This window comes from Podarcis melisellensis, assembly GCF_964234715.1.
Source record: "Podarcis melisellensis genome assembly, chromosome: 6".
Taxonomy (NCBI): Eukaryota; Metazoa; Chordata; class Lepidosauria; order Squamata; family Lacertidae; genus Podarcis; species Podarcis melisellensis.
The window spans coordinates 55,245,390-55,270,422 of NC_138538.1; the positions used below are offsets into that span (position 1 = coordinate 55,245,390).

At 40.6% G+C, this 25,033-nt stretch overlaps 2 protein-coding genes across 7 annotated transcripts in view; one reads left to right on the top strand and one right to left on the bottom strand.

Moving 5' to 3' along the window:
* OSBPL9 (oxysterol binding protein like 9) overlaps positions 1-544 on the top strand; it is a 60,273-nt gene extending 59,729 nt beyond the window's left edge. For all 6 annotated transcript variants that reach the window (XM_081913937.1, XM_081913939.1, XM_081913936.1 and 3 more), the window contains 2 exons: positions 90-225; positions 310-544. In XM_081913937.1, the coding sequence (XP_081770063.1) occupies positions 90-225; positions 310-384 (211 nt within the window). In that variant the 3' untranslated portion in view covers positions 385-544. The remainder of the gene's footprint in view (positions 1-89; positions 226-309) is intronic.
* Positions 545-2,415: 1,871 nt separating this feature from the next.
* Positions 2,416-25,033, bottom strand: part of NRDC (nardilysin convertase) — a 33,830-nt gene continuing 11,212 nt past the window's right edge. The window contains exons 7-31 of the mRNA XM_081913923.1: positions 22,853-22,975; positions 21,625-21,682; positions 20,233-20,306; positions 19,975-20,044; positions 19,418-19,495; positions 18,783-18,903; positions 18,638-18,696; positions 17,299-17,353; positions 16,546-16,650; positions 16,238-16,361; positions 15,665-15,751; positions 15,003-15,122; positions 13,953-14,004; positions 13,460-13,610; positions 13,232-13,359; positions 11,390-11,552; positions 10,477-10,508; positions 9,712-9,850; positions 8,977-9,024; positions 8,244-8,296; positions 7,465-7,548; positions 5,465-5,555; positions 4,660-4,776; positions 3,670-3,759; positions 2,416-3,139 (exon numbers count right to left, since the gene is read on the bottom strand). Of these exons, the coding sequence (XP_081770049.1) occupies positions 2,945-3,139; positions 3,670-3,759; positions 4,660-4,776; positions 5,465-5,555; positions 7,465-7,548; positions 8,244-8,296; positions 8,977-9,024; positions 9,712-9,850; positions 10,477-10,508; positions 11,390-11,552; positions 13,232-13,359; positions 13,460-13,610; positions 13,953-14,004; positions 15,003-15,122; positions 15,665-15,751; positions 16,238-16,361; positions 16,546-16,650; positions 17,299-17,353; positions 18,638-18,696; positions 18,783-18,903; positions 19,418-19,495; positions 19,975-20,044; positions 20,233-20,306; positions 21,625-21,682; positions 22,853-22,975 (2,417 nt within the window). The 3' untranslated portion in view covers positions 2,416-2,944. The remainder of the gene's footprint in view (positions 3,140-3,669; positions 3,760-4,659; positions 4,777-5,464; positions 5,556-7,464; positions 7,549-8,243; positions 8,297-8,976; positions 9,025-9,711; positions 9,851-10,476; positions 10,509-11,389; positions 11,553-13,231; positions 13,360-13,459; positions 13,611-13,952; positions 14,005-15,002; positions 15,123-15,664; positions 15,752-16,237; positions 16,362-16,545; positions 16,651-17,298; positions 17,354-18,637; positions 18,697-18,782; positions 18,904-19,417; positions 19,496-19,974; positions 20,045-20,232; positions 20,307-21,624; positions 21,683-22,852; positions 22,976-25,033) is intronic.

Here is a 25,033-nt window from a genome sequence, read left to right on the forward strand (position 1 = left end):
CTCATCTTAGTTTAAAATCTTTCTCCTGAACCCGCGATAAGAAATGAGTTTTGTATCATGTTGTATAAATATTCTTAATTTTTTTTTAGCTTATGGAAAGATGTAACTTACAACTTAAAGATCAGAGACATTGATTCAGCTACTGAAGCAAAGCATAGGCTTGAAGAAAGACAAAGAGCCGAAGCCAGAGCCAGAAAGGAGAAAGAGATTCCATGGGAGACACGGGTACGTTTTAGTCAATAATCGGTACCTTTGTAAATCTCCCTGTTCCTCCCGTCACACTGTTAATTGAGTACTCTTCTCTTCCAGCTATTCCATGAAGATGGCGAATGCTGGGTTTATGATGAACCACTACTCAAGCGGCTTGCTGCCAGTAAATATTAAGTGGACCACCTGTATGAAGTTGAAGCCTTGGCTTAGTGGCGATAGTTGTAACTTTCAAGTACTCTTCTTTTGGAGAGCCTGTCTCCTCCAGTTACAGTTCCTATCTCAGGGATACTGGATTCACTGATGCAGCGAACAATTAAAACAGGAAGAGCCTTGACTGTGTAGCAGTAATTTATATTGGCCTTTCCTGTCTGACCTCCCATGCTTCTAGAAGAATTAACCTGGGCTTGATCCCCATCATATATGTTTTAACCACTGCTGTAAAAGGTGCAATGGGGCATTTGATTCCAGTTACATATGATTCTGGCATCCTACAAATACATGACTTTATTTCATTAGAGCCAGTTAATTTGTGTAAATATGAGGATTCATTCTGCCAGTTTAGAAAATGCAAGATTCTAATGTACCAACTGGTATATTTTGGGTTTTTTTAAGAAATCATTTTTTTGGCATTTCATTGTTTCCCCAAAATAACTTTGGTATTTTTAGAAACTAAAATGTAATTTTAGATTACCATTTGGTTCCTGCTGGTGCATCTATAATGCTTCATAAAATAGATTTTCAATTGTATGCATTGTTTTATTCCAGAGTAAACCTTTTCACAGCAAGAATGCTTTGAAAGAGCATTATATTCAAGTTAAACAATGCTAAGAATGTGTTTTGCTGTTAAACAGGGATATACTCATACGCACTTGAAAACCCAGGGCAATTTGTGAGATACAAGCAAACAAATGCAACCTCTTATATATATGGTTGTCATCTGAAATATGATTACAAACACAAACTAAGTAACCAGGTTCTTCTGTTCAGCAGTGCTAGTAGTTCAGAAGATGGTTGGTCACAATTTGACCCAAGCACTTGTGTTGAAACCAATTTTACTGCATTCCTGTTTCTGGTAATTGCGCTGAACACAGTCGGCTGGCTTTTACTGGCCTCTCTTTTTCCTTTCGTCTTCTAGACGTAACTATTATATAGGCAATAATAGACAAAACATAAATGCTCTGGTAGGGTGACCAACCTATCTAAGACCAGTTATGATTAAATAGCAAAAAAACAAAACAAAAAACCCTACTGCTTTAATATGTGCTGTATCCAGAATCAAGGTAATCTGAGTGACTTGTGCTTTTACTCTGGTGCTGCAGCTATCTAATACCCACTGTAGAATCACTATTGAAAACTCTTGTAGTACTGGGACAAATGTATATAGCCAGCTGTTTCCCTTATGAGACAGTCTGCGAGTGCAACAGGCTGAGTTAGCTAGGTGAGCTGATTTGGATAGGAAAGCTGGGTGAAGCAAGCTGATTAAAGAGTTGTCATGGGTTGCTCTTAAATTCTGTGCAAAATCACTGCCTCATTTTATAGTCTTTGTATAATGGGGCTATATAGCATATGCAAGCTTGTGTTTTGGGTTTAGCAGATTCTCTGAGGTGGGGTGGAGCCAGACAACCCCTACTCTGCACTGAAAATAGGTGGTAGTGTTATTTGAGGCATTACTTCCTTCTGTCCAGTTTCTTACTGTTGTCTACTGAAGGATGGGGACTGACTAGGTAAGAAGGTGTACATTACTTTGCCTATAGAGCCTCTTCACCCCAGCTGAATGCACTGGTGTTGCTTGGGCATATAGAAGCTGCAAATAGGCTAGCCTGCCCTAGGCACCCTATCCCACCCATTCTCTCAGTACAGAATGTGAGTTCTCCTTTCCCTCAAAAACTCAGTAGAACTGTCTAGCTTGTTTTGGTCTTTGTAAAGCTTTATATGACAAACTGTTACCCACAAGAGAATGCACATTTGAATGTGTCCCCTTGCAGGTAATCAATTCAGAAAATGATCTATGGGGCCTGAGCTGTATATATAGTTGTTTATATAGGGAGGGTCTTGTGAGCTGAAGTAGGCTGTCTTCCAAACTTGTAATCAAATTAACAGCATTGCATTTCCTTCAACAAGGGCTACACTTTCTAAAATTAAAGTTAATGCAAAGTTAAGGGGTTCTGTAGTCCATCTAACAGCCTGTACATAAAAAACCAGAACTTGAGATCTCATTAGTTTATTGCACATGGTATCTGAGCACTCATCCTGAATTCTCATGCAAATGGTTCTTACTTCCTTTTTTTAAGGCCAAGGATGTTGTTACAGACAGGCAGATTTATTAAGTAATCAACTACTCTCCAGAGATTCCTGTTAAATCACTTCTGTTCCCAAACAAAACACAAAATGTCTTGGGGACTTGATACCCGATACTTCAACTTGACCCCATTTTATCTAAGTAAATAGCACTCCAAACAAAAAGACCTAATACATTAGATTGCTGGTGGGTCCAGCCCTTTATTTTGATGTAAGATTTTAATCTTCCTATATTTTACCCACTTCACCAAGAACACACTTGCTTATGCCTTCTCTCTTCAAGGACATGCATGTAGCAGATTACTTAAGACAGTGGAAGGTATTATGCTACGTATTTTCCAGAAAGCATGATAGGTTGGATTCATTGTAGTAAAGCAGACTCCCCAAGCTGCTCAGTAGTGAAGTTGTACTACACGTTATAGCACTCCGAGATGAGTTATTTTAATATCTTATGGTATGGGAGAACATTGAGTGCTGATGTATACACTTTGATGTCCTTGATACAAGTGATATCGGTCAAAGACGAAGAGTCCAAAAACATTAGCTGAGGTATTTCATTGCATGAGGGACTGTGAACATTAGTGAGAGATGAAGCTTCTGTATCACCTTCATGTATTCCAAATCCAACCACCTGCAATTTCAAAACAGCAAAGTTACCAGCTGATAAATTTCACAACAAACAAAATGCAGCCTTACCTCCATAACTATGATTCACTTTCCTAAATTCACCCTAAACCAGGCATGGGTACCTGCATGATCTATGACTCCTTTAATAACAGCTAATATTCTACTCTGCTACAAGTGCTTTTACTCAGCTGCTCTGCATATATACAATTCTACATCCAAGTTACTACAGAACCAGGATTGTAACGCTAAACCTTTGAGTGAACGTTTTGGTTGCTTCTACTGTTTACTGGAAGCTCAAAAGCCTTGTACCTACTTGCCCACCCCCACCAAAAAACACAATCCATAAGTAAACAAGTATTGTGGGGGTAGATTGAATGCTTCTTTCTAGCCTTGCAGAAAAAGAGCTTCAACTACCTCTGCCCTGATAATTGCAGAAACAACAAATATGTGCTCAACCTCTAAGCCAGGGACTTCCAACACAGATTAGTCTCAGCTGACCCTGACAAATAAATTTTTAAAAGCATAAATACTCACATGTACACTAAGCACTTTCCTTTCTTTACCTCTGTGTGCTTGAAACCAGTCAACTAGTTCAGACTGTGAAAGAGATTTTAGAGCTTCAATCTGAAAAAGATGGAATAGTTTAAAATGATAACACCCTAACATGCAACTGCTGTAAATTAGCCCAAAGCACCGGCCATTTTCTTTTATCCATGAACTCTGTACAGAACACAGCTGAACCTACCATTATTCTTCTCACTAACAGTGAGGAATGTTTTAAGTATTATTTTTGCCAATTTACCCTCCCCCTGCAGCCTCCAAATGTACCCTCAAAATCAGTTCTAGAACATCAGAGGTGCAGGGAGAACAGTAAATTGGCAAAAACTCTTCCCCTTCCATCGAAGGGGAAAATCCTATACCTTGAGCTCCTTGCAAAAAGGTGGGCTTTGAATTAAATAAATTAGCAGAAACATTCTGCTGGCTCATAGACCTTTGCAGTTGTTCAAGTTCAATGCTGGGATACAATCTTGTAAATATTTAAAGGGGATGCCTTCTGAGTTGCTCTTCTCAGGACCGCTAACATTAGCTAAAAGAGTAGAAAAAGACAATAAATTGTGTGCACATGCTCCCTGCATCAGTAGGAAAAAAGGGGTCTACATTAGCAACCACCATACTCTTCACAAAGAAAAACTCTGTTGCTCTCCCCGATGGGCGGAGTATAAATTATTATTATTATAACAGAACAGATGGAGGGTAGGTTGTCCAGTCCTATTTACCTTGTTAAACATGGCATGTTCAGTGTCAGAGAAGCCCAGTCAGTGCAAATGTATGTTGTGGATTTATGAAGGGGTGCTTACTGAGACCTTTTGGGGACACACTGGCACCATAATGGCTATAATTCCAGTAGCATTAGATACATTTATTTGGAGTACTTATTTGGAGTCTTTAGACCTTAGTCTAAAGAGATTTTCGAAACCTGAACCACGCAGGAATTCTGCTGTTAAAAATAAAGAAGTCACTTACCTCCCGGACTAGTCTGTCAAACAGATATTGCTGAGTCACTACTTCTGTCCAGTTTCTATCTACCTCCTCACCAAGATGAGAATCTTCACACTCTTTTAATTTAATGAGAGCTGTGACCTGGGGTAGAAAAGACAAGCCACGCTAATCACACACAGTCTCTGTTTCTACAAAAAAATACTGAAGATGCCCCATTCACACTAATTCTTCTCTTGGCTAAATTTTGGACACTTGCAGTACAGTTCTCAGCCTCTTTGAGAATTTATTGAAAAGAAATATAAAAATACTTTAAGTAAATGAGTGGAACATATGGACTAAACTATCTCCTTGCTGGTGCATGTTCATAGCACCACCTTATGTTTCCAGCCATATATCTGTAAGCAATCAAATTATAGTATAGTAAGACAATTTTGAGAAGCTGGTACATGGCCGAGAAAGGTGTGTATTAAAATTTGCTGAGCACACTACAGCAAAAACAGTAGTTACAATGTAAGGTGGCCTGGAGCTAAGTTTCCTTTTTTTAGTCTGTATGTCCTCTACTCACATCATCAAAAACATAGGCAGCAAGAGGACTCTTGCACACTTAGGCATTTTATGGCAGTGGAATGCTCCACCAGACAAAGACTCCACTTTGATTTCTGCAAATCACCAGCTGTGAAGTTTCTGGTCCTCAGATAAGTAAAACAAACCTGAAACTATTACTGGCACATAGATGGATATACAGAAGAGCATGACCTGATCAAGCTGTCCCTTTATTAGTTTTCCAGAAATGTTTTCCAATAAAGAAGCATCTTATTAAACCCCTTACCTGTGTCTTGAATGCCTCTTCTGACATTTGTTTGAGTTTTTCTTCAAAGCATGAAAGAAATTCTTCTATCTTCTTATCCACTAGTTCAGAGCTGAAAGCAAGAACAATTTATATTCCAACGTCTATTCCTTGAAGCTGAATTCTACTAAAAGTATAAGCCTATTTCTGAGAAACTGGAGTACTGCTCTAGAATTTTGCTTTTGCATGTTATCAGAATGTTAACTGTGAATACCAGTTTACCACAACAAATTCCCTTGTGGAAACCACCATCTCAATTGGGAGTAGAGAGAAACTATTTCCTGCACCATGGGAAAATTGAGCTGCAATCCAGCATTCCAGGAAAGTACAGTGGTGCCCCGCAAGACGAACGCCTCGCAAGACGAAAAACCCGCTAGACGAAAGGGTTTTCCGTTTTGGAGGCGCTTCGTAAAACGAATTCCCCTATGGGGTTGCTTCGCAAGACGAAAAAAATCTTGCATCCCCCTGCGGGGTTTTTTCGCTTTTTTCTTCCTTTTTTTAAGCCGCTAAGCCGCTTATCAGCTGTTCCGCTGATAAGCCGCTTAACAGCTGATCGCTGGAAGCCGCTTGACAGCTGTAGCGCTAATCCGCTAAGCTGTCAATGGGCTTGCTTCGCAAGACGAAAAAACCGCTATACGAAGAGCCTCACGGAACGGATTAATTTCGTCTTGCGAGGCACCACTGTAACTCCTAGGTAAAATAAGTCCCTAAGTTTGCTTTACAAGGCTTAATTTTACATTAGTAACCCTGTGACTGGTGCTGATTACCAGTGGAGGCTATAAAGGAGAAGCTAGACAAGTTTTACTGTTGGAAGAGACCTAATCTAACCCTTAAAATAGCAGGACAGGGCTACCTGCAGTCCACATTCACTATCCTGCCACTAGCATATGCATCCAAGCCTCAAGGCAGTGCAAGTCAGGATTGGCACCTGTGTATTGATTTGTGCTGAACAGGTGGTGTGCTCACTATAATACATCCCCATTAGAGAGCTAAGATCAGCATGCCATAAGTTCTGCCCATAGCCTGGTGGGGCAGGATGAACCAGACACATACTCCTAGCGCCAGCAGGGTCCCTATTTGAACCAGCTATGTGGAGTTAATTGGCATCCGCTGGGTTTAAAAGTGCTGGCATTGGCAATCACTGGATTGCAGTGGAAGGAGAAGGGCAACCCCATGCTGTTTTTGTCAGACTCCTATCACCGCAGGAAGACCCTGGACTGCGAAGAATGTAGAAACAAGGAATTCAAACAGCAAGTATTTATTCCTCATTCTGCAGTCCATGTTTGTTTGCTTGTTTTTGCTGATCCTTATTTATAAATTACAATACATTAAAGCAACAGACAGTCCATACTCAGTTAAACCTAGAGTAAGCATGTAGGTATGTAAGTTAACAGGAGTGAGGTGGATAGACTATTGCCCTGTCAGCACCAAAGGTGAGATGCATAGCCTGTGGCTCTCCAGATGTTGTTGGACTACACGTCCCAGCATCTCTGACCATGCTGGCTGGAAGTTAGAATCCAACAACATCTGGAAGGCTACAGGGTACCTATCACTGGAGAGGTACATGAAACAGATACTGTAAACTACTCTCACAACAAAAACAAAGCCACAGTGCTGTGAAATACGATGTAAAGACATGTTAAAAACAGGTGTGTGGAGCAGAAGCAACAAATAAATGAGTAGCTCATGGCCATTTCTGTCCTGAGGCAGGAAGTTACACACAGAAAAAAGGAATATTTTATGATTAAAAAAGTGTCTGTTGCATAGGCAAGATAGAATAAAAAACTTTTTTACTTATCACACTCCCCCCACTATCCTATTCATCCTATTCATGTAGGATGAATACATTAGAATATGCAGGCCAGAGTTTGTATTTCCTGTTTTGAGAATGCTGTATCTAAAATGTCATGTCTGAAGAACTAATGAGCTTACAGGGCCTGATGAAAACAGTGAAATTAGTTTTAACAGAATGTGCAACTCACTTGTATTTGGTTGCCTGTGTTGCTACTGTAACAGAGAAACCAAGAATTCCAGATGTATTCCTGCAGGTTGGGTACACATGGTATCTAAAGCCCAAAGAGAAGACACATTCCATAAGCATGATTCAAAACATCTTAAGCAAGTTTCATGTGAATGCTATAATAATGAGCTAAGAATGCTAACTTAAGATTCCTATCCTCAATGCTTCATCAGTACACATGCCACCTAAAAATTCTACCAAGAAGGAAGACTGCAAACAACCCTCAACATTTTAGTGTTGGCTTTTAATTTTGTTACTACAGATAAAAAGTAGAGAGGTGACATCAATCTGCTATTGATTCTCAGGTCTCTCTATTTCATTGGAGTCAGGAGGGTCAACCTTTTCACCAAGTTGTCTACCAATATCTCTTTCCTGGTCAGTCACTGCCAGTTCTATATGGACTTTTTTGGCCTCAATCTACATCACTTTTCACTTACAGAAATTGAACCAAATTTGCATTTTTTGAAGCTTATCCACCCAGTTTGGAAAGAGCTCTCCCCTAATCCCAATACCCATTGTGAGAATGGTCCATCTAGTCTCTGATTCCTATTACTGTACTCATTTACTGACCCATAAGAGAACCTGCCCTTTCATCCCATGACTGCTAAAGCTTACTCGGGAATCTTTGGTGTGGAACTTTATCAAAGGTTTCTTGAAAGTTCAAGTACACATTGTCTACTGGATCACTCCCACCCTTCTTGATGAATCTCACTTCCAAAGGGCAGCTGAATGGAAACTTACCCCAGGGTCTGCTTTGTTCGCAGGAAGTCAAAACAAGGCTCTTCCATGTACATCTGAAACGAAGTATTTCAATCACAGCAAGATTTTTGCATTTTTCCTCCCACATAAAAAGCAGTACTTAAGGCTCAGGGCAGATGGAACAAAATGAAGCAATGATTTATATTTTTAAGCCAGCTATTAGAACAGCTTATCACCCTAAGATACAGAATACTTGCCCCAAATAAATTTGCACTATATCACTTATGTCTAGTCCCACCTGTGGTAGGAAAGTTTGTATCTTCACATAACAGGAAGTGAATGCTGAGGTTGTAGGCTGTGTTCTAGAAATGCACATTGACTATGTAATGAACTGATTATTTGGGAAGACCCTTCAAAAAGGTCAACAAGGTGTGCTTCATGTAACAGGAAATGGCCTTATGTGCCAGACCATTAGGTCTAACTAGGGGTGTCCCAGACCTACCAACAGACACCAGGGATCAAACCAGGAGCTTTCTGCATGCCAAGCATGTACTCTTATCACTGAGTCATTGTCCTTCCCTTGTATAACAAGCAGTTCCCATATTAATCACCCTTCTGCCTCTCCATCAACGCTCTGTACTATCCCTGCAGTTTCAGCACGAACATCCCCAGACATGGTCTATGGTTTGATTTGCAACAACTATGCTGTCCAACTGAATTTACACTCAAGTGTTGTGATTTTTATAGTTGCACTTAGAAAGCAATCCAAACTTACCACAAGCAATTCCATGAGAGAATATTCTCTTAAACTCCTAGCTCCGGACTAAAAGGAAACAGCAACAAAGAATTCATTCACTATGAGGCTTGGGTTTTAAGTTCTGCTATATGTTTAGCTCCAAAGTGGAGATTGCCTTTCCCAGAAACCCACCCCATTTCAATTGTATTTTTTGCCAAGCACGTAAAGCTGCATGCACAAAAGCTAAATGTGAGTTAAGTTGTGAGTTACCCGTACGGAGAAATAGAAGACACAATAATGTTTAGTATGTGGACAGGGTGTCACCATGGCCCCCAACCTCTTGGGATTTCCAAAAAGTTGTAGGGCAATGGCAACGCTCAGCTAGAGACTACAGGTTCCTTATGTGATTAAAGCTGCCATGTGATAGGTTTTTTAAAATGACAGTCAAATGCTCTACCACTGAGCTATACTCCCTTTTTAAATGGCTACTGAATTTTGTAAGCACCGTAGACAAACCACTGGCACGATTATGCCACTCACTTTCTTGTAAAGTTTCTATGTTAGATTCCATTCTATGGAAGTTTAGCAGCAAAAGTTATTCCTAACTACATGTTTACATGTACAAAGTTTCCATCTGCTGGCAGAAGCCCACTGTATTTGCCATGTCAGTGCAGATTATAAAACAAGTTCTCAAGTGATAAAGGAGGGTCACATACTATGAGGTGCAAATGCACAATAAAGGAATTAATACACCCACTCTTTGCACCACAGCACCTGGTAGTAGACGGTCACTTCAGAATTTGCATCCCCTTTGTTCAGGGTTTTCACTTTGCACAGCAGATGAGCACCAGGCAAGTCCATCACCCGGAACTGAACTGGACAGGGATGTACCAAAGGAAGGAATCTCAATGTTCTGAAAAAGTCCACAGATCAAAGTGTCAGCTGTCAACTCAACCCAATACAAAGTATGATCTAGGCTTAGATATCATAAACACGTGAGCATGTCTATTTCATAAAATACAAAAATCACATCAATGAAGACTCGCAAGAGAAAAACTTAAATTTGAGGCAGTTGCTGATGACCCGTATAGGTTGGGTCTTAATTTTAGGAAGAAGTTATTTTTGTAATAGGGCTGCAGTGTTTAATAAATGAATTGGTTAGATTCATTTAGAGAACCTTTTAACTGACTAAGCAAGTGTCCAAGTTGATCAGATAGTGTGTGTTTAATATAAACACCATCCTAAGAGAGGCACTGCTACCTTTTTTTCACACAGGTGGGAACACCTCTAAGATGACACCTGCTACAACACTTGTATGCCATCTAAAACCCAAGAGAATATGCTTGTGGCTTCAGGAATACTGTTTTTATTCATATATAATTTTAACTGATAAGGGTAATCAATCATATTCATGAGATCAATTAGCATTCTTTTCAACTGGTCTGCAGTCCTAGTTTTCAGTGGTATCTTTCCCATTCAAGTTTTGGTCATGCCTCACAGCCTAATATATATTCTAATATAATGTATAAATATACTTACTGAACAACATAATCCAGAAATTCTTTTGATTCCTTAAAGATAAATGATATGTATTTTAATTTCTGAATATATGTACCCAAAGCCAAAATTAGTCCACACAAAACTAAAGTATTTTGCTCACACTTAAATCTGGTGTTCTCAGCACTGAAGAAATAAATTGGATAGAAACAATTTGTGGTTTCTGGCTCTAAGAAACAACTCATGCTTACCACCAATATACAATCCTTAGTCATTTTCCAAATTATTCTTTACTGGCCTTTACATGAGCCTATTAAGGATACTTTCCTACCATGAAAAAAAGCCCTTCCAGTATTGCCTCAAAACCTTGAGACCAAGAGACAACCCAATGGCCACTCTGTGTAAACACCAATCGTTTTGTTCCAGACCACACAACAAATACTTTGTGAGAGAGCACACTACAGCAGCAAAGCTTCGTGGATTCCAAAACATCCTGCAAGTCCTTCTCTGAACTTCAAAGAAATCTGACTGATGTCTCATGTGGAAACACTTTCCCAGGTATCAGTCTAAACACATGCAATATAAGCAGAGTGGCATGAGACTCTTCCAGGCACTTAGACCAGCACAAGCAGAGAACAGATAGTAATATGAATTCCCTTCACATTGACTGCTTGCACAGAAAAGTAGCCTTCCTTTGAAGCTGCACAACTGCTCTCTCACGTTGAGTGGATTTTCTAGCCATGGCCTTTTGATGGACTCTATTCTGCAAGGTTTGGTCCTAAAGCAACAACAAACAGATACCATCAACATGGAGGTTGCAAACACCACTAGCTGCTGTGCTGTGGTACTAGCGTGGCAAGTCATAGATGAATAAGCCTATGCTACTACTAGCTGTTAATCATCAAAATAAAGGATCAATCAGAGAGGCAGATGAAGCTGATAGATCTATACTCACAGTGCTTGTGAAGTTTCCTTGGACAAGGCCTTCTGCAAAGAGGTGGGATTTGAAAGCCTTCACAAACAATAGTAGAGAATCTATTGAAAGGCCCTTCATAAGTGTCTCATATTTGTCCGTCATAGACCACCTGCCGTGCTCCAGTATTAAGAGGCGTATATCTCTGTGATCAATAAGAAATACAGCCAAATGCATAATTGAAAACAGATGGCCTCTCAAGTCCCCCCCATAAGCCAATCCGAAAGGAAGCAAAGAATGTGCAACTGCACTCATTTGAAACGCGGATGCTCAAATCTTTCTCCTTTCCTCTTTTTCATTATAAGACCAAAATCTCCCTTACAACAGAAACCTGCCATTCCTTTTACTCAATGAACCCTGCAGCATGCATGACCTATTGTACATAAATAACAATGCTAAGAGTCCAAATGCACATGGAGAACTGAACTATTTGTGGGTGGGAAGAACCATTTCCTCAATAATAACTGTAACAGGTGAAGAGAGACTAAACCCACGGGGCAGGAAACTTAGGCCCTGAATGCCATCTCAGTCTCTCTTTGCCTGAGGGCAACAGTTAGGGTATGAGAGTCCGTCCCCCCCCCGGTTTAATACCCCTTCCATGCCAATTGTGGTTCTGATGGTGTTAGGTACAATTTTTACAGTTGCCATATGTTTTGTGTGCTTTTAATTCTGTTGGGAGCCGCCCAGAGTGGTTGGAGAAACCCAGCCAGATGGGTGCAGTATAAATAATAAATAATAATAATAATAATAATTATTATTATTATTTCAAGAAAAGGGAGCGCTCAGACCCATACCACCCCTAAAGCAACTGGTGAGGAGGTGGGTCTTGAAGCTCCTTGTGGTTGGGACAAATTATTTCCATTCCCTTCTCAGGGTTCCCCATCTGCATACCCACCCCCACCCACTTCCAAATATATTCCTGCAAAGCTAAGGAATCTTTATGATCAGTAGCGATTTCCCCTCCCCCTGTGGACTCCCAGCAGATGAGCCACTTCCCTAATAGACAGAAAGACAGGCAATTGCAAAGCTAATTCTACTACAGATTCTCCTTATCATGGACTCTGATTCAGACAGCTCCTTTAAGGGTGACAGATGTTTGCTTTCAGGTCCACTACACTGCAAACCCCAGCCCTTCCCAAAGGCAGCTTATCAGACAGCCCAGGAGGATTTCAATTTGGGCAGCAGAAGAGATGGGAATACAAATGCTCCATTGTGTGCGTGGAGCAGGTCACACTGCTTTCTGGATCACAGCCATTATGCTGCAAATGCAGCTTGTAAACAAATCACAATGATATGTTGCTGAGAAAAGCATCAGTACAGGTTACCCGTACAATGCGCACAATACCATGGTTATCGGAGGTTGACCCCCAAAATCAGACGTTCATGCTGCATCTGTGTTTCGAACTACCTTCAGAACACCTAAGGACTAGAAAGGCACACCATTTTCACAGAAAGCATGGAAGGGGAAGCACAGCCTCCAGGTGTTCACAAGAGTCAACACATGGTCACACTGAACACCCTCAAAACTTCCTGCTCCTTTCTTGTTCCTGCTCCTTTCTTGTTCCTATAACCCAATTCCTTGCCAAGAATGCCCTACAAAGGACAATGAAAATGGACAAAAAGCAAAGTTCATTCACATTTCCACAATGACATGCTCTCTCCCCAAATCAACAATACTGTATATGTTTTTATATTGTTGTAAACTGCTGTGATACAGTGGACTGAAAATATTCTTATTTAAAACACAAATAAATAATAAAATCAGAACTGGGACTTCTCCCAGAAAGTAAACCCAAGCCTGTCTGTACCGTTTCAAACACTTACTTGGCCAGAGTCTCTGGTTTGATGAGGATGTTGAAGTAAGTCTTCTTCAACTGCTCAGTTATCATTTCAAAAACTTCTGGAGTAAAACTGAAGTCTGCTAGGTGGTCAATGATGAGTTGAAACAGCAGCTGGGAGAACAAAGTAAAATGCTGATTCCCTAGAGCAGGAGACTAAATAGGATCATTTTCCCAAAAGGAACCCAAAGGAAAAAATCCCGCCAACACTTACGGGAAGCTTGTGATTGAATCCTTTTACGCGAATGATCAGTCCATGCTCTCCAGCTACCAGCTTGTATTCCAACTGAGCAACATCCGCCTCATAAGCAGGCTCAGCGAGGTTGTGTGCGAGGATGTTTACAAATGTATCAAAGAGCACAATGCTGCACACAGCAATTTTTTTGATGGGAAACAAAAGTAAGAATGTGAATGAGAGCCCTTCATGGAAAGGCTCTGTGGAATTACACCACGCATTCAAAAGACAAATGTCACTCATTAAATTAACTTATATAGGAGTATACAATCCCAGACCCTTTTAGACAATTACCTGCACACTTGACATTATGGTTTCTGCAATCAAACACAGCATTTGATATTTTACCATCACCCACCACCTAGTATTTCATGTTTATTAGTAACAGGGATGCTCTGAAGCACCACAGATGCTTGTTACAGCAGAAAAATAAGCTAACCGAAAGGACAGACAAAAAGACTGCAACCCTTACTTCTCGGCAGACTGCTGGATCACCGGTGAGATTAGATGGAAACGGATATAAGCTGAAAGAAATGGTTATAATGAGCTATAGCAAACAATGGGGAGCTTTCGTCAAGCCATTATTTCTCTTTGGGACCTCCTGACCTATGGTTCCCAATCTCTTTTAAACAGATTATTAGACCTACTCACTGCTGATTAAATACAAAGAAATCTAAAGGGCATGCTAATATACAGCCAGGAGGCTTTTGATTGGCAAGTAGTCTCTCGGAACAGTGAAAAGGAATGGTGTCTGTATGTTGCTGGATAAAAGAAACACAGCTTCCGACCCCGTACAGGAAGAGTGAGTCAGCACCTCCACCACTGGCTAGCAGAAGGCAGCTGTAGAGCAGTGCCATTCCACAGATCAGTGAAACACTGCCCAAACACTGCCCAAAAATTCCCAACCATGGTAGCCAGAGTTAAACATCCCAAGTCCAAACACAATGCTTAGATTAACAACTGAAATGTTTCACATCTTCATTTTCTAAAACTCCAGACACCAGCAAGCTAAGCCAGCAAAATGAAAATAACTTGGTGCTTTATGATGCCAATATACTGCCTTGCCTAGTCGAAAGAAGGGATGGAGTGCCTGTGGTCCTCCAGATACTGGTGGACTACAATTCCCATCACTGCTGACCACTGGCCGTATTGGCTGGGCTGATAGGGTTTAGAATCTAACAACATCTTGATAGCGACAGGTTCACTACTACTGGTGTAAAGGCTGCTACTGTTTGATTAAAAATGTATATACAAACACAGACATTCATTTCAGGAGAAGAATCTCAGCACATGGATGCATAGACATGTCATTTTTTTTTTATCTATGTCACTACTGAAACAGATGTTCTAAAGTTGCATCTGGATTCAGTGTAAGGATGTGTGTCTGCCCTAAAACAAAAACAAAATTCAAAATAAGCCATATGAAAAGCCCCAAGGAGATAAATGCAATCTCGAATGTCCTGTGTTTTGTAACCTAGAAGTGTATTAACAAGTTTCATTAAGAGACCTATAAAGGGGTTACCTTTAGGGATTTTGAATTTATCATCCTTCTTGTACCACAAGCAGCCTTGTTGGGTGCTCAGTATACTGACTGGATACTCTGTCTGTGGGCAGTCAGGAGCCTTCAGAGCAAAATCAGTTGCTAAAATTAAGGAGGAGGAGTTACTGTTGCACACCCACATGTCAATGGAACAAGTACACAGCAATCTCAAATAAATTATGCAAACTGTATGCTTAAGTGCCAAAGCAACACTGTAAGGATTGAAGTGTTACTAGCTTAACAGTTATTTATGGTCTGCTGCACAAATGGATCGCTGATCTGATGCAGCAACATAAATTTCTGATTCGGCTGGATAACACTCCGTACCAGTGCTTTTTTTCTAGAAAAATGGGTGCCAGTACTCACCATGAAGTTGTTACAGTAAGTGTTACACTTTTTAACAACAAAAAAGAGGTGCTGGTACTGCATACCCTTGAGTATCCCTGAAAAAAGTACTGCTCCTTACTTTTTTGAGATACAACATGATAGAAACCCAACTACATAAATCTGTTGAATTCACTTGTAACTGAAGAGGTAGCCTTCATTTAGAAAACCTAGGACAGCTTATTTAACAACATGTAAGCAAAATAATCTAGTCACATTTAACCCTATTTTAGGCATGTATGAAGTCATAATTCACTCACCAATGTATCTGTTTTCTTCTGGTGGGTGCAAGTCGGGATTTAATGCAAAGTCACTGGCCCACATATCATTCCAGTATTGATCAATATCTGAAAATTAATGATAAAAGCAGACAAACTTAGTACAACTGAAGCCAATGAAGATGTTCTACTTAGCTGCAGAAAGCTGTATTGACAGGGCACACAGCTCCTATCCTCTTCTTCTCTAATGCACACACCAGATTTCCACACTGTAGCAGCAGCAAGGAACTCATACACCTGATCTAGACATAATCCTTCACCATTCATAGATCCAACATGACATACTTTGCTAACCATGACAGAAATATCTTCTCACTGCCCTCCAACTCACATCATACCTAACCATTGGTCAGGCTGGCTGGGGCTGGTGGGAGCCAGAATTCACAAACATCTGGAGGGCTACAAGTTCACCACTCCTGGCACTGAGGTTCCTTAATTATTAGGAGACTTAGTGACTTATAGGCCAACCTCACTCCAACATAACACAATGCAGTTCCTTCCATAGCCTCCCTCCACCTCTGAAATTCCTTTGACGAAGACTCAAAGTTGTTGTACCTTCAACACCGTAGTGTGTACCAAACCACTTCTCCTTCAGCTGACACTGAGCTTCATGGGCAGCAGAAAGCAGAATCAGGTTGGCTCGCTGAGGTGTCAGCTGGTTAAGAGCTTCAGCAATGATCTGCAAAGATGAAGGATTCAAATACATTCTTATGTGTCCCTATTTGTGCAAAATTAAGGCGCTTTATTCTACTACTACTTTGTAAGCAGAGCATGAAGGACTGAAAATAAGATTCCCTAATTGGTAGAATTGGTTTCGTAATCATCTCATCTAGTAAGAAGAAAGACCTAAAGAGTGCACTTACTTCTGGTTTGTATTCAAAAAGAAGTTGGTCTCCTGTCAGAACGTCCTCCTTTGGAAACAGCTGCATATTCTCACAAATACTTTCAACATATTCAACTGGGTCAGTCTGTAAAACAAACAGTTCTAGTTCACTATCGATCATTTGAACATTTCCCCCCTTACCCTTACTTCTGCTTAAGCTTAAGGGTGAATCCAGGTCGTCAGTTTCCCCACATAATTGTGCACTGACTTTTGCAGTTGTTTTGTGCCAAGAATCAAGTGGAACTAGTGAAAAATCCTAGATTTTGGCTGCTTTCCAAATGTGCATTGGCAGTTGCGCCAATCATCTGCAGTAGTCAATTCATTTGATTCCCAGATGCACGACAACAGCAAAAATCAATGTAGATTTTGGACAAGAAAACTTGTTCCTTGAAATCCCCATTGGGCTCACTACGAATCAAAGTTAAGAAAAAGAAGATAAGAATTTCATTCATGTTGGAAAAAGCTATTCATTTGAACGGCTCCTAAATAGGGCTCCAAACTCAAGTTCTTAGCTCTGAAGATTGAAGATGCACATCTTCCAAAGCAGAAAGTCATCACAAATCATGATTGTTTCAAAAGCATCTCAGTAAAATAATCCCATATTATTAAAATTCGCAATGAGCCTACTATAGTCACCACAATTAGATTCCTAGCAATTATTAGTTTCCGTAAGCCAAGATAAAATGATGATCTATAAAATGGTGTTTGAAAATATTCAAGGTTGAGGAAATACCTGTTCTTGATAATGAAATTCATTAGCTTCAATCTTCTGGATTTCTTCCCAAATTCTGTGGAGGATAACATATGTTTCTCAATAAATCAGTCACATTTGTCAAGAAAGGGACCATTTCCAGAAACAAGGTTTCAGAACAAACATTCCAAAGGATTCCTTCACCACATGGGGTTGGACTAGATGACCCTCCAACTTTACAATTCTATGACTCTAAGGCTATTTCTCAGCAGCCTGACCAACAGGCCAGAGGAAACATTTTGTCATTTCCCATCTTAACATGGGACTGAGGGCTGACCCCATTTCCTTTTGCAGCTCTTTAGAAAGATTCATTCTGCTGCTACCACCTCCTAGGTCAGAGGCTGTCTTACTGACTTCCTACTAGTAAAGAATTATGAATGAATTGTTTTGATGTATCAATACTGAGGTTTTATTATGTATCTCTTAGGAAACTGTTCCGTATTGTTTTTATTAGGAAGATGACACGGATAACAATGTACTCTTTATGTATTTGTAAGTTTTTGAGAACCACTTTGAAATAAATTTATATAGAAAAGCAGTATATATAGTAACTAATAATACTTCACATAGAGAGAACGTTTCAGGATAGTGAATATTCCCTTAAACCAGAGTTTTGTGTTGTGAAATGATGCATGTCTAAAATGGGTTTGTTTAACTTCTGGTTTGCTAGTAAAACTGAATTACTGTGTTGTGAAATGATGCATGTCTAAAAAGTGTGTCACCAACATGAAAAGTTTGGAAAGCTCTGCCCTAAACCAATTCTTAAATCGTCAACCACCTTAATAGCTAATTTTCCTTTTTCACGGGGTTGACATTTTAGGGTGACTTCCAATTCCTCCTGGGACACAGGTGGCGCTGTGGGTTAAAGCCTCAGCGCCTAGGACTTGCTGATCGAAAGGTCGGCAGTTCGAATCCCTGCGGCGGGGTGCGCTCCCGCTGCTCGGTCCCAGCGCCTGCCAACCTAGCAGTTCGAAAGCACCTCCGGGTGCAAGTAGATAAATAGGGACCGCTTACCAGCGGGAAGGTAAAGGCGTTTCCGTGTGCAGCTCTGGCTCGCCAGAGCAGCGATGTCACGCTGGCCATGTGACCCGGAAGTGTCTTCGGACAGCGCTGGCCCCCGGCCTCTTAAGTGAGATGGGCGCACAACCCCAGAGTCTGTCAAGACTGGCCCGTACGGGCAGGGGTACCTTTACCTTTACCTTTACCAATTCCTCCAGTTCTTTTTAACAGCCATTTCCTCCCACCTGCTACTTTTGCTCACATTTAGGAATAAAAAAAGTTCAGTAGCACCAACTGCTCACTAGAATCAGGCCTTAGTTACCTTTGCTCTGGTCCTGTCTGCTGCAACATTTTCAAATACTGGAATACGACGTGAACAACCTGAAAATGGAAACAAAGCACATTCAGGTATCTGTCGTCTGCAATAAGCAAGAACAACAAACACTTCAAGCTGAGCTCAAATTTACCTCATAGAAATGATTATAACCTTCATCTGTCAGAGTCACACAAATACTGAAGACAGAGTATGTAGAGTTCTGCTCAAATCCTGTCTCACCGTTTCCTCCATATAATGCAAGAGCCCAGAATCTATCAGAAAATATTAACACATCAAAGATAGAGCTATTGATACAGATTTCCAATATATTTCTGGCTTTTAGCAAGAGGAAGTTTTGACACCCCTGCTTTAGCATGCAGAACAGATGACATACTTCAAGTAATAACCTAGACAGGGCTAAGCAGCAACATAGTCCTATCTATGCGAGTAAAGTGTTGCTTGTATCACTCCCCCTGCCCCAATGGAATAGGGAGTTACCAACTTCTGATTTTTCCATCTCCTCACATGATGGAATCACAATACAGTATAAGCAAAGGGTAGGCACTCTGGAGAAACTTTTCAAAATGCTCATGTCAAGTCTATCCAATGTTTATGTTGCACAATATTTGGTTATAACAAATATATGTTGAACTTGGTCACTAACTAAGCTGCCATGTTTCTCAACTGTCTGCATTACAGAAGTAATACAAAGGCACGTGGCATATATATCTTTTAAATGGGTCAATTAACTATTCAAACTATTATAATTTATTTTTTCATACATACTTTTTTCTAAGGAATGAAAGAACACTGCCTTTGCCTTCATGTCCAACCAGCCATGAAATATAGTGAAGAGGTTTGACCCTGAAAAAAAGAGGGGAAAGTTTAAAAATGGAGGTCATAAAACATGCCTTGAAAATATTGGTTTCCAGCCATTATACAAATTAGCAAGTAAAATAAGCATATCCAAAATGCTGGGATTTAGTGATGATCACATTACAAACTACTACAGCTACCATAAAGTATGTGTGGTATTCAGTGGTGCCTGTCTGCTGACAGAAAGGAATCCATCAACAGAACAAGGAAGGGCCCAACTTTTGACAATTGTCTGCTGTACCCACCCAAATTTGCTCAAGATTCCCCCAACCTTCTAGAGCAGATTTAGAGAGCACAGACCACTACAAAATTGTCTCCCTCCACATTTTGCTGATGGAGCCCCTTCTATCAGCTGAAAGCCACTAGTGCCTGCTTTTTCTTTTATCAACAATTTAATTTGTTCAACTAACTCAGTTTCTTGGTATCCACATGAAAGGGTTCCACCATAACAAGAGTTTAAAATTTACCTGTAATGTTGTTCTTGTGGAGGAAGAGCCCAAGTGATATTTAAAGAGTGTGTTTTTCTGATTGGAACAACTAAAAATAAAGAAATGTTTACTGTAAAATGTAAAAACATGGTTATCTGCCTTCATCAACTTTCTCATAATAATTTCTCTCAAAAAGAAAAGTGCAAAGAGCAGTATTTTAAACTTTGAAAGTTACAAAGTTTAGAATGCAATATGTATTCTTAACCATTAGCACTATAAGAATTACTCATTACTCACCTCTGTAAAGTTTCTGGAAATCAGGTGTGTCAAAAGGTTCTGTCAGGTGGCTAAAAGTTGGTCTTGGTAAATCACTTTAAAAACAAAAGAAAATAAGTTATGTATCATTGTTCTAATTCTGTTAGGATGCTCCCCATATGACATCACAATCCTGTGTATCAATGACTAATCTGGATATATCCTTCTGTACCCAGCACTCATTGCGGGAACAGTACCAATTCCAGGGACTGGCACCTCACGTGTTGCAACAGGTATTATTGTGTTTTATGTCTGGTAGAAAACTATGAACCAGTATCTACAGATTGGGATTAACATGTCCATTAAAAATATTACCATATTTTTCCATGTATAAGACGACCCCTATTTTTTTGAACCCAAAATTGAGAAATCAATACAGTGGTGCCCCGCAAGACGAACGCCTCGCAAGACGAAAAACCCACTAGATGAAAGGGTTTTCCGTTTTGGAGGCGCTTCGCAAAACGAATTTCCCTATGGGGTTGCTTCGCAAGACGAAAAAAATATTGCATCCCCCCGCGGGTTTTTTTCGCTTTTTTCGCCCTTTTCTTAAGCCGCTAAGCCGCTTATCAGCTGTTCCACTGATAAGCCGCTTAACAGCTGATCGCTGGAAGCCGCTTGACAGCTGTAGCGCTAATCCGCTAAGCTGTCAATGGGCTTGTTTCGCAAGACAAAAAAACCGCTAGACGAAGAGAATTGCGGAACGGATTATTTTCGTCTTGCGAGGCACCACTGTATTTTAAACATCAAACAGAACTTTGTTATTTTATTAAATATTCAAAGCACTGGCACTGGCATAGCAACCCCACCAAATTTGTGCTAAGCATTCATTCTGTACATGAGAAGAGGAGACCCAAGTCCTAAAGTAGGTTTCAACTAATGACTTCTGATAGTGGAAGCCATGCACAAGGGCTTACGCTTGTGCAATGGGGCTTCCCTACCCGCTCCCTACAAACACCCCTCAAAATTGGTTCTGAGGGTCAGGAGAGCACCCACATCAGTGCATGGGAGGATGAGGGGGTGAATCATTCCATCTGGCCAGTCAAACTATCACCTTAGCATGCTTGTTCAACTCCCCCCAACCCCCAGTCAGGCATGCTATTCCTTTAAGCCAACACCACACAGCAACATATTCTATATAAATTATGCCACAAATTAGTTTTTATAATTAAAAAGCAGTAACAGGCAATGACATGGAAAGAGAAGGAAGAAGACGCAGGGCTGGAAAGAAGGGGAAAGGGTAAGAAGCAGGGAAAGTTTAGGGATAAACAGGTGAAATCATATTTGTGGTCTTCTCATATGACTTGAATGCAGAACTGTGCATATAATTTTACATCTTACTTATGACAAAAATGGTAGAGGGGGGAAAAATCTTACTTATTTGGAATCTCTGAGAAGATTTCAATCACCCATTTTTCCAGAGTATCCAAGGTTTCTAGGGAGGAAGGGAGAGAGAGAGAAAGCTCAACAGCCAATTCACTGAAGAAGAAAGGCTTGTTCTCAGTAAAACAAAGGTAAGCTGGAGAACCTGTTCATTCTCAAGAACCCAATCAGCTAATTAAAGAAGAGGTGCAAACATTATAAAGTCTGTAGGCCCAAAGGCTCAATTCTCTCAGTATACCTAAACTGCACATGCATTTGGCACTTGGATTACTTTGGGGTGTGGCTGCACCAGTACAATTTCTGCTTCCTATATCAGGCATATGTGGCAGCTGAGCTTGCATTCTTACAACCTCCCAAGCTGGTTGTATCAGTTAAAACTTACACACAACAAAATTACGGCTGGTCTACATGATATGGGCCGCGCCCAAAAGCTATCTGAAACAGCCTCCATGTTAGATGCTTCTGGCAGCATAGAAATATTGCTTGTGATGGCAGCCACACTTAAAGAAGCATCCATGTAGGAGTCGTGCGTGTACAGATTGGCCCCTTAGGGCAGGGTTGGGAAGGGAGGAGCAGATTTTTATCCTTACTGAGAAAAAGACATCATTAAAATGTCAGTAATGGCAAACAGAGAAAATTCACATACCAAGTCTGTGTTACTGGAAACTCAGAAAACACTATATTTGGCTCAAAATAAATCCTTTCCTTGTTTACAAAGAGAAATAAATTATCTAAGATTGTGAACTTCATTTAAACTAATAAGGACCAAAAAGAGGGTTAGGTAACGCAACTAATGAAACTTATATGAATTGCTAGGTCCAAAATACAAGCCTCTATTTTAAAAGGTGACCAGACACTGAAAAAGAACACCTATTTCATAAAAATGAACTCAATATTTAAATTCAGAAGTAGAAGGTTGAAAATATTTAGCTAGATACATCTAGTTTTGTTTTAATTTCAGTGCAGTCATATGTATAGCTGATCAGAAATATGTCCTGATTCAATGGGGCTTACTTTCATTGTACACAATGGCAATCCTACTCATTTTCCTGAGCACAAGCCCCACTGTATTCAACAGGACTTACTTCTGACTAGAAATGTAAACTATTGTGGCATTCTTTACATTACAAGCAGATGCAGAAGAGTTCTTGTAGCTCTTGAAAGACAATAATCAACTGTGTATCACAGTTTGCACCTGTAGCTTCAAATTAACAGACATTACCTTTAGATTGCACAACTAAAGTCATATAGTGAGCTGAGTAATAGCGCTGCCAGAATTCCCTCAGCCTGGTATAAGTATCAATGTCATTTTGCTTCGGCTCATGTTTCAGCGTGTCTGCATTACCTGTAAATAATGTTGAAAACCAAGGTTGCTTATTATTAAAAATTCTTATGCTTTTGATCCAAAGGCTTAACAGGGTTCTGCTCTGCTAGTAACAACAGTAGTTACAAAAGTAACTACTAGGAATTCAAAGACGAAATATTTTTTCCCACTGGCCCCAAATTAGTTATAATTAAAACTAATAGTTCTCATAGCAAAAGTCATTAAAAACATACTGTGCATTAACAGATTAATATATATCTTGCCAGTCCACGTTTTTCCTCCTTCACCCCACTTGCTGAAAAATAAATTTTAAGCTGCAACAAAGTGGTATCCCCCTCATCTTGCTATCCTTCCTCCTGCCTGCGTGCCCACTATGTGCCTTCCTTCCTCCCTGTCCACAGCTTGGAACAAGCTGTGCAGAACATCAACACAGAAGCACTTATGGCGGGACTCAAAGAGAAGTGGTATGAGGACAGGAAATCTCTGCAACACCCACATGCAAGGTTCAGGATAATCTGTGTGTGAACAGCTTGTGGGAAACAAGTTATGTCATCTTCTCAGTGTGGTGCACTAACTTGGCCACATGTGTTCTCTATCACCATACAAGATCCAACAGGCTCTCTGTGCCATTGATGACTAGCCTGCAGGCCACACCTGGCCCCCCAGCTCACAGGAAGGAGATGAAAGTGCTCTGCCCGATCTTCAGAAAGAAATCTAAGGAGCAGGTAGAGTTTCTATCTCTGCACTGAGATCAGGAAAGAGAGAAAACGCCGGCTGTTTTTTAGAGACCTTCCTTGACCAACCAGAGGGAACTTTCGTTTAGCCTTTGGGCTAAAACTAGTAGCAGCCATTCCATTACCGAGGGAGATGGGAAGCAGGAAAACTACTAAGTAAACCAAGAGACCTGATCCTTTTAGCTCCTCGTCTCCCTAAACCATTTCAGACTGAGTTAAGTTGTTGTAAGAACTTTGCAACTTTAAGAACTGGTACTTAATTTTGCTTTTTAACGCTTTCCCCCTTTTTCCTTTGTGTTGTTTTTAGGTGATATTGTTCAGTTTCTGTTAATTGATTCTCATGGGAAACTTGCAGATTCTGGCTTCAAACAATTAACTCAAGGCAGTGTCAATTTACTCTTGGCAGAAAGCCCAGGTCAGCGTGACCTAGAAACTGCTTACTCTGATTGGTTAACGACCAGCATTCAACTCTTAACTAGGGATTGCTAGCTCAGTTTGATGTGAGGTGTGTTAGGAGTAGAAGTGCTGTGTATGGTGTGTAGAGAGAGAGAAAGAGAGGATTTATTTTGCTTTTATTTGTATGCAGAAACTCTGCTGGTTTTATTTTCTCCTTTTTAATAAATCCTGTAAATAGTTATTCTGAGTCTAGCTGACTAGTCATTACTGCCGCAACTAGCTTCTTCGCTGTGCAGGAAAACTCTGCTACGTTTGGGCTAAAGCCAATAGGGCTATGCCTGACACTTCAAAGTTCCAAGAGGTTATGGGTATTGTGCTGCCAGCCTGAGTTGTGGTGGTGTCAGCATCAACGGTGTTGGTTCCAGTAGTTCCAGAAGTCGTTGTTCCTGTTGGTGCAGCAGATGGACACTGGCTGGTTCCTGACTGCTGTGAGCTGGTGACGCAGTGGACACAAGGACAACAGTTGCAGCGTGTGAGTGCTGGGTGCTGTGGTTCCTGTTTTCTCTCTCGGTGGTCGTGAGTAGCTGGTTCCGGGTTCCAGGGACATCGCTCTCAAGATGGCCTCACAACCAGTTCAGATAGCTTTTGAGCGTCTGAATGACTCCAATTACTTGCTGTGGTCGGAACGCATGCAGGCAGTGCTGCAGAGGGATCGTCTCTGGGAAGTGGTGAGTAAGTTTCCTGCGAAGCCTGATGATGAAGACCTCGATAAAGACCAAAGAGCAAGGGCCACAATTGTCTTGGGGCTGGAAGATTCCCAGTTGCCGTATGTGAGGGGAATCAAGACAGCTAGAGGTGTGTGGCAAGCACTTAAAGAACTCCATGTGCGTGAGACAGCGGTTTCTAAGCTGTTCATTCGCAAGGCATTGTACAAGGCAATGTTACAGCC